Source organism: Chelonoidis abingdonii, chromosome 1, assembly GCF_003597395.2.
Source record: "Chelonoidis abingdonii isolate Lonesome George chromosome 1, CheloAbing_2.0, whole genome shotgun sequence".
Taxonomy (NCBI): Eukaryota; Metazoa; Chordata; order Testudines; family Testudinidae; genus Chelonoidis; species Chelonoidis abingdonii.
Genome location: NC_133769.1, coordinates 324,332,896 through 324,346,904, shown reverse-complemented (window position 1 = coordinate 324,346,904; position 14,009 = coordinate 324,332,896). Strand labels below are relative to the sequence as shown.

At 46.8% G+C, this 14,009-nt stretch overlaps 1 protein-coding gene across 4 annotated transcripts in view; it reads left to right on the top strand.

Annotated features, from left to right (window-relative positions):
* Positions 1-14,009, top strand: part of PDS5B (PDS5 cohesin associated factor B) — a 281,843-nt gene that overhangs the window by 228,180 nt on the left and 39,654 nt on the right. For all 4 annotated transcript variants that reach the window (XM_032781999.2, XM_075061644.1, XM_075061643.1 and 1 more), the window contains 4 exons: positions 1,956-2,070; positions 2,769-2,901; positions 11,074-11,193; positions 11,513-11,575. In XM_032781999.2, the coding sequence (XP_032637890.1) occupies positions 1,956-2,070; positions 2,769-2,901; positions 11,074-11,193; positions 11,513-11,575 (431 nt within the window). The remainder of the gene's footprint in view (positions 1-1,955; positions 2,071-2,768; positions 2,902-11,073; positions 11,194-11,512; positions 11,576-14,009) is intronic.

The window sequence follows — 14,009 nt, the reverse complement described above, 5'->3', positions numbered from 1 at the left end:
AGAAATGTGGTAACCAGCCATGAGTGGTCACTGCGGAAATTCTATCCTAGACTCAGTATTCTGTCAGTGAGAAACTCTCACCACAGACTTGTTTGCCACAGTGAACAACATCAAGTGTCCAAATCTCTGCCCTAGAGAAGGTGAGAGCCCTGGCTTCCTGCTAGATAACCTTCATCTGTTTTGTGGTCTCAGGGCCTCCTGTATGCTTTACTGCCAGATCCCCTGATTTCACCCGAGATAATGAATAATATCTAAAATCAGATGACAGGATCTTGATCATCATGGTAGCACCACACTGATGATATAGCCCAGGTGGTTTTGGTTGTCGGACTTGTTCTAGATATCCAAGCAGCCTCACATACTCCACCTGTTTTACCTAAATATAATATCCCAGAAACACAGTCAGATGCTTCACCTGCAGTCATTGTACTTGATGGCTTGGATGGTGACTGACTGACAGCACTATTGTAAAAGGTTGTGCCCTGCAAGTTCAGGAAATCTTGTGTGAAGGAGGAGACCTTGCACCACAAAGACCTACTTGAATCTTGGATTACATAATACTTCGGAAACAAACTGGGCTAGCATTTAACTCCTTTTTTAAGATTCACCTTGCCACAGTATCAGCATGTCACACTCCAGTTCATATCCTCTGGTATCGAAATTCCTTAAGAGCCTTCTTCATACTTGTCCTCCAGTCAGAGACCCAGTTCTCATATGGGACCATAGCATCATCCTTTTAAAGTTTATAGAGCCTGCCTTTGAGCTGCTGTTGAAATGTTCAACATACCCTCTGAACTATCAGGATGTCTTTGTCATGGCCATTACCTAGGCATGGAGAGTCAGTGAACCCCAAGCCATTGCAGGTGGCACTTTTCACAGGAACAAAGTGATGATGACCGCATCCCAAGTTCATCCTGAAAATAGTCTCAGAATTCTACCTGAACCAATTCATCACCTTACCAGTCTCCTTCCAATCCACACTCAACACCAGGAGAGAAGAAGCTGCATAGTTTGGCTATCTCCAGAGCCTTGCTTTATTACCTTAACAAGACCAAGCCTTTCAGGTTCTCTCTCTGCCTCTTTGTAGCCATATCAGGCCAAGCTAACTCAGAGACTCAGTGTGTCACGCACTATATTTCCACCTGCTGTCAATTGGGCTGCCAAGCCTCTCCCACTGAACTTCAAAGCACATTCCACCAGGGCACAGGTGGCATCGTTAACCTGCTTCAGAAACATCATATTTTCTGAGACTGGCAAGGTAGCAGTACATGAGGCAACCTGCTTACTTTTGTTCAATATTATGCCCTTGACATGGCAGCCAGGTCAGACACCTGTTTAGGAGAGCAGAATGCAATCACCATTTGACTGATACAACTGAAACTCCTCATTCCCACCATCCAGGGAGGTTACTGCATCCCAGTCATGTATGCTGGAATCCACACCAAGATATACTTGAAGAAAGAACAGTTAAATACCTTACAGTAAATGGTTTCTCAAGATGTAGTTATTGTAGATACCACAATTTTTCCCGCTCTGTCGCTGCTTTTCAGAGTCCTCAGTAACATGGAGTTTGAACTCTGAGAGAACTTAAGGAGGGTCATGGCTGTCCTGCCCTTTATGCCCTCATACAGGAGAACAAGGGAGGCTCAAGGCATGTGTGAGTCCTCAATAGACAGTTAGTCAAAAAATCAGTTCTTGTGAGCATGAGGCGCAAGTGCACTTATTGTAGGATCCGTACGGACTACAGTATCTCAAAGACCCACAGTTACTGTAGGATAAATAACTGTTCTTTATGTCCACCAAACCAGCACCAGCCTATATATTAATGCTGACTGACTTTATATAGTGCTTTTTGAATTTTATGTAAAGGCCAAACAAAAAAATCCTCAACTAATATACAGATTTCTAACACAACTGTTTTCCTTTTTTTTTTTAATTCTATTCTATACTTTCAGAAAAACTATTGTCACTTCTACCAGAATATGTTGTTCCATATACTATCCACCTTCTGGCACATGACCCAGATTATGTGAAAGTCCAGGATATCGAACAACTTAAGGACATTAAAGAGTAAGACTATTTCCTTTGATATTCTTTTTCCCGAGGATTTCTTAGGCCATGTCTATGCTAACAAATGTGCCAGCAAATCTTTTGTCGCTTATGGATGTGGAAAAAAGCAACCTCCCTGAATCACATGAATTTTGCAGCATACGTGCTTGAGTGCACAGTCCTGTGTCAGCAGGAGAGGCTCTCCTGCTGACATAGCTACGGCCTCCGGTTGGCATAACACTGCTACACAAGCGATTTTACAGTGGCACAGCTGTATCGGTACAGCTGTGCTGCTGTAAGCTTATAAGTGTAGACATGGCCTAAGATCTAACTTGTCAGTTTCTGTGAGAATTCCATGATAGCTTTTTAAGTTACAGATACCATGATAAATTGTCCAGTATGTAATTATGAAGACTAATTTTCTTAAATTGGTATAAAAAATAATAAATATTCCTAAATCATATTGGCTGTTTAACTCAATAGTGTCAAGCATTTGGGGACCATTCAATGTCAGTAATGCATTTTTCCTGTTCTTGCATTTTGTTATTCCTTCCCAGTATCTTTAGAAAATTTGAAGATTAATTCATTCCCAAAAGCCAAACTGATCAGTGGATGAATTCATGTTAAAGTAAACTGTATTGTTAAACTAGATCTTTTCAAGGTTTCTTTGACTGTTTTTCTTACTGTACTTAATAAAGGAAAACCATTTTTCCCCTTAGGTGCCTGTGGTTCATACTGGAAATATTGATGTCTAAAAATGAAAATAATAGTCATGCGTTTATCAGAAAAATGGTGGAAAACATTAAGCAGACAAAAGATGCTCAAGGACCAGATGATCCAAAAATGAATGAAGTATGTTTTACCTTTAGTGAAAGTTGTTTGTTTGTTCCAATATCATGAAACTGAGACATTTTTTAGACGCCTATTTAAAATATGTATATTTCTCAATAGAATTATATATAGAAGGCAATAGGTGTTCCTTACATAAGAATCAAAACTCTGGACTTATTTTAGGTTAGGTGTCCTGTTACTTTACTTGGCTTCAGTAGATGCCTATATTCTTCAGAAGCTAGTTGGAATTGTCAGGAGCCTTTTATCTTTCTTTTAAAAATTAGTTTCAGTAAACCATTTTCTTTAAATATGCATAAAATATCTGGTATATAAGTTTAAGTTCTGGCAAGTTAGGGTTAAGTTCTATAACGTGAGGCTTTTTTACTTTGCAACAATATTCAAAAATTGCAATGTAGGACCAGTAAGCAGTTTCTTGAACATTTATTTTAAAAATATGCACAAACCAAATTTCTCTAACTTGCATTAATAACACAAACATGTCAGATATTTGGATTGCTTCAGGTGTTTATATAAATCACGTGATATATTCAGATTCTGAAGAATGTAAGCTTTTTTTTTTCTCCCTAAATAAGTTTTAACTCACGGTTGCACAAAAACACTCCACACAACACCTCACCTTCCAAATGAACTGAGTGTAAGCTGATTGTGTCTTTCTTTTACTGCAGATAGTCTGCAACTCTCAATCACTGTTTCAGGCTCCCAGTCATCCTCATAATCTCATATGGGGTATTAACACTCTTGCCTAATAATGACATTTTAAATTTTAGTATTACTATACAATTCTAATCATTTTTATGGATGGATTGAGGAAGAATGTAGGAATGAACCCCATTTAGTCAGTGTGTGTCACTGAACAAATAAACTTTGTACTTTACATTTATTAGGCACAACGTAAAGCCAACATCTACCCTTGTTTTTGTAAATATTTCCCATTGACACAGTGGGAGATCTTCTGTGGATTGAGGAGTGGATATACAGTCCTAAATATGTTTCCCATGCACCCTATGGACCGTAACTGAAAATGGAATTTAGTCCTGCCCAAAGTACAAGTTTGACACCCCTTCTACAAAAATGTTAGTATTCCTGTTTATGTAGCTTAGACATGCCCTAGTTAGGTGTGTGATGTGTTATGTACATGCGAAAAGTGTGAGGTTGCTATTAAGGTTTTGTGTTTAGAGTGAGAGATGCAGGAATTTAGTATGTATTGTTTCTGTTGGAATTTGGAGAGGTGGAACCTATCACAGTAGTTAATGTGATATGTGGATAATAAGGTATGTTAAAGATAATTCACTTAACAGGACATTTCTTTACTTGTAAGGAATTTTGTGGGGGGCGGAGGTTGTACTTCACAACTATTACAATGATAACATGGCTTTTGTTTATGGGAATATATGTATTATATGCTAACTACATACATCTCCCAGATTGTGTTTATTATTAGCTTTATAGTAGCACCAAATATATTATAGACATATTATAGACTGAGTTAGTATTGATTCTTACAGTTAAGGTTGCCTAACACTTCCAGCTAAAAACTCCTGTTCTTCTTCGAGTGCTTGCTCATATCCATTCCAGTTAGGTGTGCGCGCACCGCATGCATGTTCGTCAGAGAAACTTTTACCCTAGCAACACTCGGCGGGCCGGCAGGTCCCCCCTGGAGTGGCGCCGCTATGGCGCCTGATATATACCCCTGCCTGCCCGCCCGCTCCTCAGTTCCTTCTTACCGCCGTGTTGGTCGTTGGAACAGTGGAGCGCAGCTTAGCTGATCTCCACCTCCCTAGCGATTTGCTCGTGCTTAGCTTCTTAGTGTACATAGTTTTTTCTCTAGTTCTTTATTAATTACTGTTTAGTATAGTTGTTGTTAGTGTATATAGTTTAAGAGGATCGGGGGTTCGCCCCTTCTCCTCCCCCGGCACCGGGGCCCATGCCCGGTTCACCGGGCTTCAAGCCCTGTGCGACCTGCCGTCGGCCAATGCCCACAGGAGACCCGCACGACTCCTGTTTAAAGTGCCTCGGCGAGGGCCATCTGTCGGACAAGTGCCGTATTTGTAAGACGTTCAAGCCCCGGACCAGAAAGGAGCGGGACTCTCGCCTAAAACAACTTTTGATGGAGGCAGCTCTAACTCCTCCATCCTCGGCATCGTCTCCAGCACCAGGAACAAGTGCTTCGTCTGTTCCTGCACCAGCGAAGACTCCTCGGCACCTCCCGTCACCGGCCCAGTCCTCCAGCCGGCGCCGCTCACTCTCCCCAAGGAGCAAGAAACACAAAGCTGCTGCGGTACTTTCAGCCATACCGCAGTTAGAGCGCAGCTCCAGGTCAGACTGCCCGGCACCGCCAACTGCCGCGGCACTGCCTGCTCCGGCACCATTGATTCCGGCCTCTCAGGAGCCGTCGAGTCCTGTGCCAACCAGCTCCCCGGCCCACGCTGTGGTAGAGCTCGTCATACCGTCCATGCCGGAGACCTTCTCCACGGCGCAGGACCTCATCGCTCTTACAGAGCCTGAGCTGCCTCAACCCCCGGCACCGCCGGTGCGGGTCATTCAGTCGCTCGGCAAACCTGCCATGGTGCGACCGTCGTCCCCGGGCACCAAGGAGCTCCGCCGATCTCGTTCGGGATCCCGTGAACGTTCCTGGCTCCGGCACCAATCGCGATCCCGGCACCACTCACGATCCCGACGCCGCTCGCAGTCCCGGCACCATTCTCCATCCCGGTGCCGGTCGCACTCGCGGCACCGGACGAGGTCCCGGTCCCCGTCGTACTATCGGCACCGCTCCAGATCCAGGCACCGCCGAACCTCTCGTAGCCGATCCAGGCATGTCGATGTTCGGCACCAGTCGACCTCCCGGCACCGCACTGGTCGTAGGTCCCGGTCCCGCTCTCCACACTGCCACGGCTCCCGGTACCGTTCGCCGGCACCGCACAGGGACAGCTACTATGGACACAGAGATCTGGTCCAGTCTGCTTCAGCTCCCCCATGGCCGTCCCGTCACCCGTCCGCTTCCTCATATGCAGACAGCGCCTCCTATGGGGTTCGGACACTCAGGCCCATCAGGACCAGGGGCCACCGCAGTGGTCCTTTTGGACACCCTGGGCCTACCACCAAGCCCAGGGTGAACCGACGGGCCCATCACGCTCGGGTCATTCCGAACACCGGGCACCTGAGGCCACACTCAGTAGACCCCCCCTTCCCCGCTGATACGGAGGCAAGTGCTATGCAGGCTCCAGAACAACACGATGTTCTGGAGGTGGAGGTCCACCAGGATGAAGCATCTGTCCAGGACCCGCTCGTCGCAGGGTTGTCGTCATCATCTTCCCCGGATGAGGCGGTAGCGGGCACATCCTCGTCGGGGCCTCCCCCTATTGATCTGCGGGCGCACCAGGATCTTTTGCGGCGCGTAGCCCAAAATATCAGCCTTCCCGTGGAGGAAGTCCCTGAGGTGGAGGACCCAGTGGTCAGCATCCTCTCAGCGGAAACGCCTACCAGGGTGGCCTTCCCGTTCATCAGATCCATCCAAGCCAGAGCCGACACCATCTGGCAATCTCCGGCGTCCATTCCACCGACAGCCAAGGGGGTGGAAAGAAAATACATGGTACCTTCCAAGGGTTACAAATACTTGTATGTGCACCCCGCCCCTTGTTCGTTGGTGGTACAGTCGGTCAACAAGCGAGAGCGCCCCGGCCAACAAACCCCCGCGCCAAAGTCCAGGGAGGCCAAACGCATGGACCTGTTGGGCCGAAAGATTTACTCTGCTGGAGGGCTTCAGCTCCGCGTGGCGAACCAGCAAGCCCTCTTAAGCCGATACTCCTTCAACACCTGGGAGGCGGTCGGCAAATTCATGGAGCTGATCCCACAGGACTCCCGTCACGAGTTCACGGCCCTCCTCGAGGAGGGAAAAAGGGTTGCGAGAACCTCACTGCAAGCCTCGCTGGACTCGGCAGATTCGGCGGCTAGAACGGTCGCCTCTGGAATAGCCATGAGGCGCATATCCTGGTTACAGGTATCTGGCCTACCGTCTGAGTTGCAGCACACCATACAGGACTTGCCATTTGATGGGCAAGGTCTTTTCTTGCAAAAGACAGATCCCAGACTGCAGAGTCTGAAGGATAACCGGGTTATCATGCATTCACTTGGCATGCATACCCCTCAAACTCAGACGGTCGTTCCATTCTGAGCCCCAGCGCCCCTACCCCCCACCTTGTCCGCCGCAGGACTTTGGCCACAGACGAGGTCGTACCAACCGCAGACGGCAATTGGGTCCTCCGCCGGGCAACAATGCCAGTCCCGCCAAGTCATCGGGACCCAAGTCAAATTTTTGAAGGTGCGCCCGAGAGCAGCGTCCCAATTCCCTCTCCGGATCCGCTCCAGTTTTCCAACCGCCTTTCCTCATTCCTCCCGGCGTGGTCCCAGCTAACTACGGATCGTTGGGTCCTGCATACGGTGGAACTTGGATACCGTCTCCAATTCTCTTCTCCGCCTCCCTCCCTCCTCCCCGTCCCTCTTCAGGGACCCCTCTCACAAGCAACTCCTCCTTCAGGAGGTCCACAAGCTTCTATCGATCGGAGGCATAGAGAAGGTACCGAAGGAGCTAAAGGGCAAGGGGTTCTATTCCCGTTATTTCCTGATCCCCAAGGCAAAAGGGGGCCTTCGGCCCATCCTAGACCTACGCGACCTGAACAAGTTCATCAAGAAGTTCGAGTTCCGCATGGTGTGCCTGGGGACCATCATTCCCTCCCTGGATCCCGGCGATTGGTACGCCGGTCTCGACATGAGGGACACATATTTTCATATTGCAGTGTACCCTCCCCACAGGAGGTATCTTCGCTTCGTGGTGAATTGAGTTCATTACCAGTTCACCGTCCTCCTGTTTGGACTTTCGTCGGCCCCTCGAGTCTTTACGAAACATATGGCGGTTGTCGCCGTTTCCCTCCGCTGTCGTCAGATACACGTGTTCCCTTACCTCGACGACTGGCTTATCAGGGGAACCTCAAAGGCTCAAGTCACCAGCCATGTCGACACCATAAGAGCTATTCGCAAGTCTGGGCCTGATCGTCAATCTGGACAAGTCCACACTGGTGCCCACGCAAAGAATAGAATTCATCGGGGCAGTGGTGGACTCCAACCTTGCGACAGCCAGCTTGCCCCCGCACCGGTTTCAGGCCATAGTCTCCCTGGTCCAGAGCCTGCAGAGGTTTCCAACTACATCCGCCCGTACTTGCCTGGCTCTTCTGGGACACCTGGCCGCATGTGTCCTCGTTGCAAAGTACGCCAGACTGCGAATGCGCCCACTACAAGCCTGGCTCGCTTCGGTCTACCGACCGAACAGGGACGCCTTAGACATGATTCTAACTATCCCAACGGGAGTCCTCAGCTCCCTCGACTGGTGGAAAGAGTCACCGCTGGTGTGTGCAGGCCTGCCCTTCCATCCTCCCCAGCCCTCCATGTCCCTAACAACGGACGCATCTGCGCTGGGCTGGGGCACACACCTGGCCCCCGGCGCACCCAAGGCCTTTGGTCACCCCGAGAGCTGACTCTTCATATCAACGTCTGAGAGCTCAGGGCAGTACGCCTGGCGTTGGGTGCGTTCCTCAGCCACCTACAGGGCCGTTGTGTTGCAGTATTCACGGACAACACGACGGCCATGTATTACATCAACAAGCAGGGAGGCACAAGGTCATCTCCCCTGTGTCAGGAAGCGATCCGCTTGTGGGACTTCTGTGTAGCCCACTCCATAGACCTAGTAGCCTCCTTTCTCCCGGGGGTCCGGAACACACTCGCAGATCACCTGAGCAGGTCCTTCCTCATTCATGAATGGTCCATCCGACCGGGCGTCCTCCATTCAATCTTCCGGAGGTGGGGCTTTCCCCAGATGGACCTGTTTGCGTCCAAAATAAACAGGAAATGCCAAGTGTTCTGTTCCCTACAAGGTCGCTCTCCGGGCTCCCTGTCGGACGCCTTCATGATCCCGTGGTCAGGTCGCCTTTGCGCCTTTGCTATGCCTTCCCTCCATTTCCCCTCGTCCACTGAGTCTTGCTCAAGGTCCGCAGGGACAAAGCCCGCCTCATCCTGATCGCACCGGCTTGGCCGAGACAGCACTGCTACCCCAGACTGCTCGACCTGTCCCTGTCGGACCCGATCCCTCTGCCGCTGTGGCCGGACTTGATCATTCAGACTTCGGCAGGCTTCAACCCGGACCTGCAGTCCCTCCACCTGACAGCATGGTTCCTAGCTGGTTAAACCAGTTGGAGCTGAGCTGTTCCGCTGCAGTGCAACAGGTGTTGCTTGGTAGCAGAAGCCCCCCCAGCGGTCGACATACCTCGCGAAATGGAAGCGCTTCTGCTACTGGTGTGCCAGCATGGTCACTCACCATGCTCTGTATCAATCCCACCATCCTGGATTATTTGTGGCTCCTCAAGGAGCAGGGTTGGCTATCTCCCGCTGCGAGTCCACCTCGCCGCCATATCACCTTCCATCCGGGGGAAGCTGGCAATACCATTTTCTCCCACCCGATGTCTTCCAGGTTCCTCAGGGCTTGGAACGGTTATACCCTCAGGTCAAGCCCCCTACCCCTACCTGGGACCTAAACCTTGTCTAAATAGGCTCATGGGCCCCCTTCGAGCCTTTGGCCACATGTTCGCTGCTGTACCTGTCCTGGAAGACGGCTTTCCTAGTCGCCATTACCTCGGCTAGGCGTTCTCGGAACCCGCGCCTGACTGTGGATCCTCCATATACCGTCTTCCATAAGGACAAGGTACAGCTGCGACCTCACCCGGCATTCCTCCCCAAAGTCGTCTCCGCCTTTCACGTGAACCAGGACATCTTTCTGCCAGTGTTCTTTCAAAAGCCGCACGCTCGAGACGAGACAACAGCTCCATACCTGGAGTCCGGAGGCTCTCGCGTTCTACATCGAGCGGACCAAGCCCTCGTCATTCACCGCAACTCTTTGTAGCGGTGGCGGAACGTATGAGAGCAGGGCAATCCCTCTCACGCATTGCGCCTTGGGTCACGTCATGTATCCGAGCTTGCTATGACTTGGCTCAAGTCCAGCCGGGCCATCTCACGCCCACTCTACGCGAGCTCAGCCTCTCTGCTGCTTTCTTGGGCATGTTCCTGTGCAGGAAATCTGCGTGCGGCACCTGGTCTTCTGTCCACACCTTGGAACCATTACGCATTGGTCCAGCAATCTAGAGACGATGCCGCCTTCGGCTCAGCGTCTTGCATTCCCAAGTCTCCTCCGACCCCGCCTATAGGCTTGGGAATCACCTAACTGGAATGGATATGAGCAAGCACTCGAAGAAGAAAAGACGGTTACTCACCTTGTAACTGTTGTCTTCGAGATGTGTTGCTCATATCCATTCCACACCCCCCTCCTTCCCACTGTCGGGTAGCCGCAAGAAGGAACTGAGGAGCGGTCGGGCCGGCAGGGTATATATTGGCGCCATACCGGCGCCACTCCAGGGGCGACCTGCGGCCCACCGAGTGTTGCTAGGGTAAAAGTTTCTCCGACGAACTGCACGCGGCGCGCGCACACCTAACTGGAATGGTATGAGCAACACATCTCAAAGAACAACAGTTACAAAGGTGAGTAACTGTCTTTTTTAGTTGCTTATAAATTTTGCATATTTGATATGTGCTTGATACGAAGTTTTTTTAAGTTCCAGTGGAAATAGTTCAGCCCTCTCTGAGAACAAGGTTAAGCATTTTTCCCCTCAGTCATTTCTCTGAAGAGCTCTAGGGCTTCGTGTTTTGAAATGGAAACTTGGAATTTGGCTGAGACACTCTGGTATCAAGGAAATACCTCTTGCTGTTCTCATGAAAAATCCACCCAGTGCATGGGTGCATTAACAGAGTACTGTTAAATGGATGGTTTACACAAGCCAGACTAAGTAGTGTAGACTGAATATTTTCAGAAATTACATTTAACTGTACTGTTTTAATCTTGAAATATACAGTTTTCTAATGTAGAGACCACACAAGAACCAGCTCCGTTTGACCAGATAGTTTGATCACTCAGGTAGCAAAGAAACCCTTTGGACTTTGAATGTTTTCCAGTATGCCTGTAAAGTGGCACATTAGAGCTAAAAGTTTCAAATGAACTTATACTTGTTACTGTCAAAATTAAGGGTGATAACAAGTCTGTATAAAAAAAACCTCATTTTTATTTTGTAACAGAAACTCTACACAGTTTGTGATGTAGCGATGAATATCATTATGTCAAAGAGTACAACATACAGTTTGGAATCCCCTAAAGATCCAGTACTTCCAGCTCGATATTTCACGCAGCCTGACAAGGTATAATTTAGATTTTTGGTTGGATTTTTTTTTCAAATTAAATTGCACTAAAGATTTAAATAGACTGGTTGTTTTCATCTGTTTTATTACAATAGAGTTCTTGTAATTTACATAGTTTCTTTTTACTTATGACCCCAATAACGTTTCAAGTCAATGCATATGTAGTATCTTAAATATTCAGATTTAGCATTTAAAAAACATAAATGGATGGAAAAAATTTAGTTGTTTTTTTTTAAAAATTGCCTGTTCCACTTCATAAACCTATTTTTTATAATTTGTTTGTTGATTGACCTTGCTTTCCGTCTTTATTCCCTTGCAGAATTTCAGTAACACCAAAAATTATCTCCCTCCGGAAATGAAATCTTTTTTCACTCCTGGAAAGGTGCGGGTTTTTTTTTTTTATTATTACTTCTGTTTTTTCAACTAAACTCTCCCAATAGGCTAACCATTGCACAGGCACAAAAGGAGGCATGGCCCCTGCCCCAAAGGGCTTAAACTCTTTGAAAAAAAACAAACAAATCCCACAAAACAGGGACAGAAGCTGGGGGGGGGGGGAGAGAAAATATGTAACAGTAAGGTGGTTGTCTCCTGATAATACAAAGTTCAGCAAACTTGTAAAATGTGTTGGGATTTTTTTTAACAATGTTATATTTCTAAAAAAATTTATAGTAGACTAAAACTGTATGAAATATGAACTAGAAATAAGGACAACAATGTTAAGAAAATATACAGGGGAATCTCAAGTTGGAGTAAGGAGGTTATATTACTTCTGTATTTGGTATTGGTGCAGCGGGAATACTGCATCCATTTCTGGTCTCCACCAGAAGGATGTTGATAAATTGGTGAGGGTTCAGAGAATGACTAAAGGATTAGAAAACATGTTTTATAGTGATGGACTTTGGAATCTCAGTGTAGTTTAACAAAGAGAAGGTTTAAGGATAATTTGATCACAATCTAGAAATAGCTACATGGGAAACAAAAATTTGACAATGGGCTTTTCAGTCTAGCAGGCAAGGTATAGCAAAATCCAGTGGCAGAACATTGAAGCTAGTCAAATTCCCACTGGAAAAAGGTGCACATTTTTAAGTTATGGTAATTAGCCATTGGAATAATTTACAAAGGGTTGTAGTGGAGTCTCCATCATTGGAATTTTTAAATCAAAATGGGATTTTTTTTCCTGAGAGATATGCCCTAGTCCAAAAAGGAATTAATTCAGGGACATTTTATGTCCTGTGTTATGCAGGAGGTCAGAGTAGATGATCACAGTTGTCCCTTCTGGCCTTTATACAATGGTCAGGAATGGCAGAACTGAAATTGGGGCTGGCATGGCATACCAGTAAGAAGTGGCCGTCAGTATGGGGCCGCACACAGTCCCCGGTAGGGAGAGGGGAAAAGGAGCAGCTGCCCTGGGGCCCAGCCATTTTAAATCGTAGCCGGAGCCCCTGGCGACGCGGGCTGAGTACCACAGAAGGTCTGGCTGGGAGAGGCTTACTTTCACCCCCTGAGGAATGGTCTAGGTATATTTGGTCTTGTGTGAGTGCAGGGGGTTGAACTAGATGACCTCTCAAGGTCCCTACCAGCCCTATATTTCTATGATTCTATAATGTAGGAATCTATAGTCCAGTTTTGGATTGGAGAGCAGTCCAGCCGCTGTAAGGCTCCCTTGCTCTAAGGTCTGTCTGCCTTTGTGTTTCTGCCTGACTTACCCAGGCAATGCTGCATCTTGCACAATGGAATCAGGACACCAATGCCCAAACTAGCAAGTGATCATAGAAGCGACAGTTGGGGCCAAGTAACCAACCAGTAAAAACTTCTGACAGGAGTCCCATCTCTCTCATTACAATAGATAGAACTGTTGCGTGCAAATTGGGTGCAGATGAATGACAGTGTTTAATTGTGTTATCTCTAATGTCTGAGTTAAATTAAGAATGATCTGAGCTGTCGGCATTGCCCTGTCTATAATCAAATCTTAGATACAACAATTGTTAATTTAGTTTAACTATAACCATGTGTCTTCAAAAGTAGCCTATACACTAGATTTAAATGAGTTTTAACTCTGAGAAGTTTGAAGAGTTTTTCTCATTACTAGGATCATTCAGGACAAAAGGGGGTCTGAAGTGGTGCTAAATTTCTTAAAGGATCTATTTGTTGATTAATGTTAAATAAAGTAACAGATTTACTTGTACATTCTGAGAAAAATTAATACTGTATACAAAGAATAACTCAATTGTGGGAAGGATATTTTATGTTCATACACAACAGAATGAATCCCTTCTGTAAATGTAAAAGTGAGTTCAACCTTAACTTTGGAGGCACAACGAGCACCTCCATAAGACACACGCACTGTCTACAGAATCACTGATAACTAACTGTCTTTGGTAAAGCTTGCATGTTATACAGCTTCATCATTCAGTGTAGTCAGCTAGAGTCAGGGAGTGGTTTAATATTAAACAGTCCTGTAATGAAAAAGTAAATAATGGATTATACTGTCATCCATAAGAGAGTAAGAATAGTTATGTTCTTTTATATGCATTATCTCTAGCAGCTTTTCAAATTTGTCTCTCTAGTTAGGGATCTAGGTATGTGGCTTAATACTGAGAGTGACTTAACCTCTTAAACTCTATATTAAAGTCAGTGGGAGCTGACAGTATTCTGCCCCTCTGAAAATCAGACCATTCTTTATTGAAGTGCTAAACTAAGATCCAACCATGTTTGGAAATTTTGGCTCCTCAGGTGAAATCTTAATCTCATTGAAGTCCGTAGTAAAAATCCCATCGATTTTAATGGGGTCAGGACTTCATCCCAAATGTTTTGCT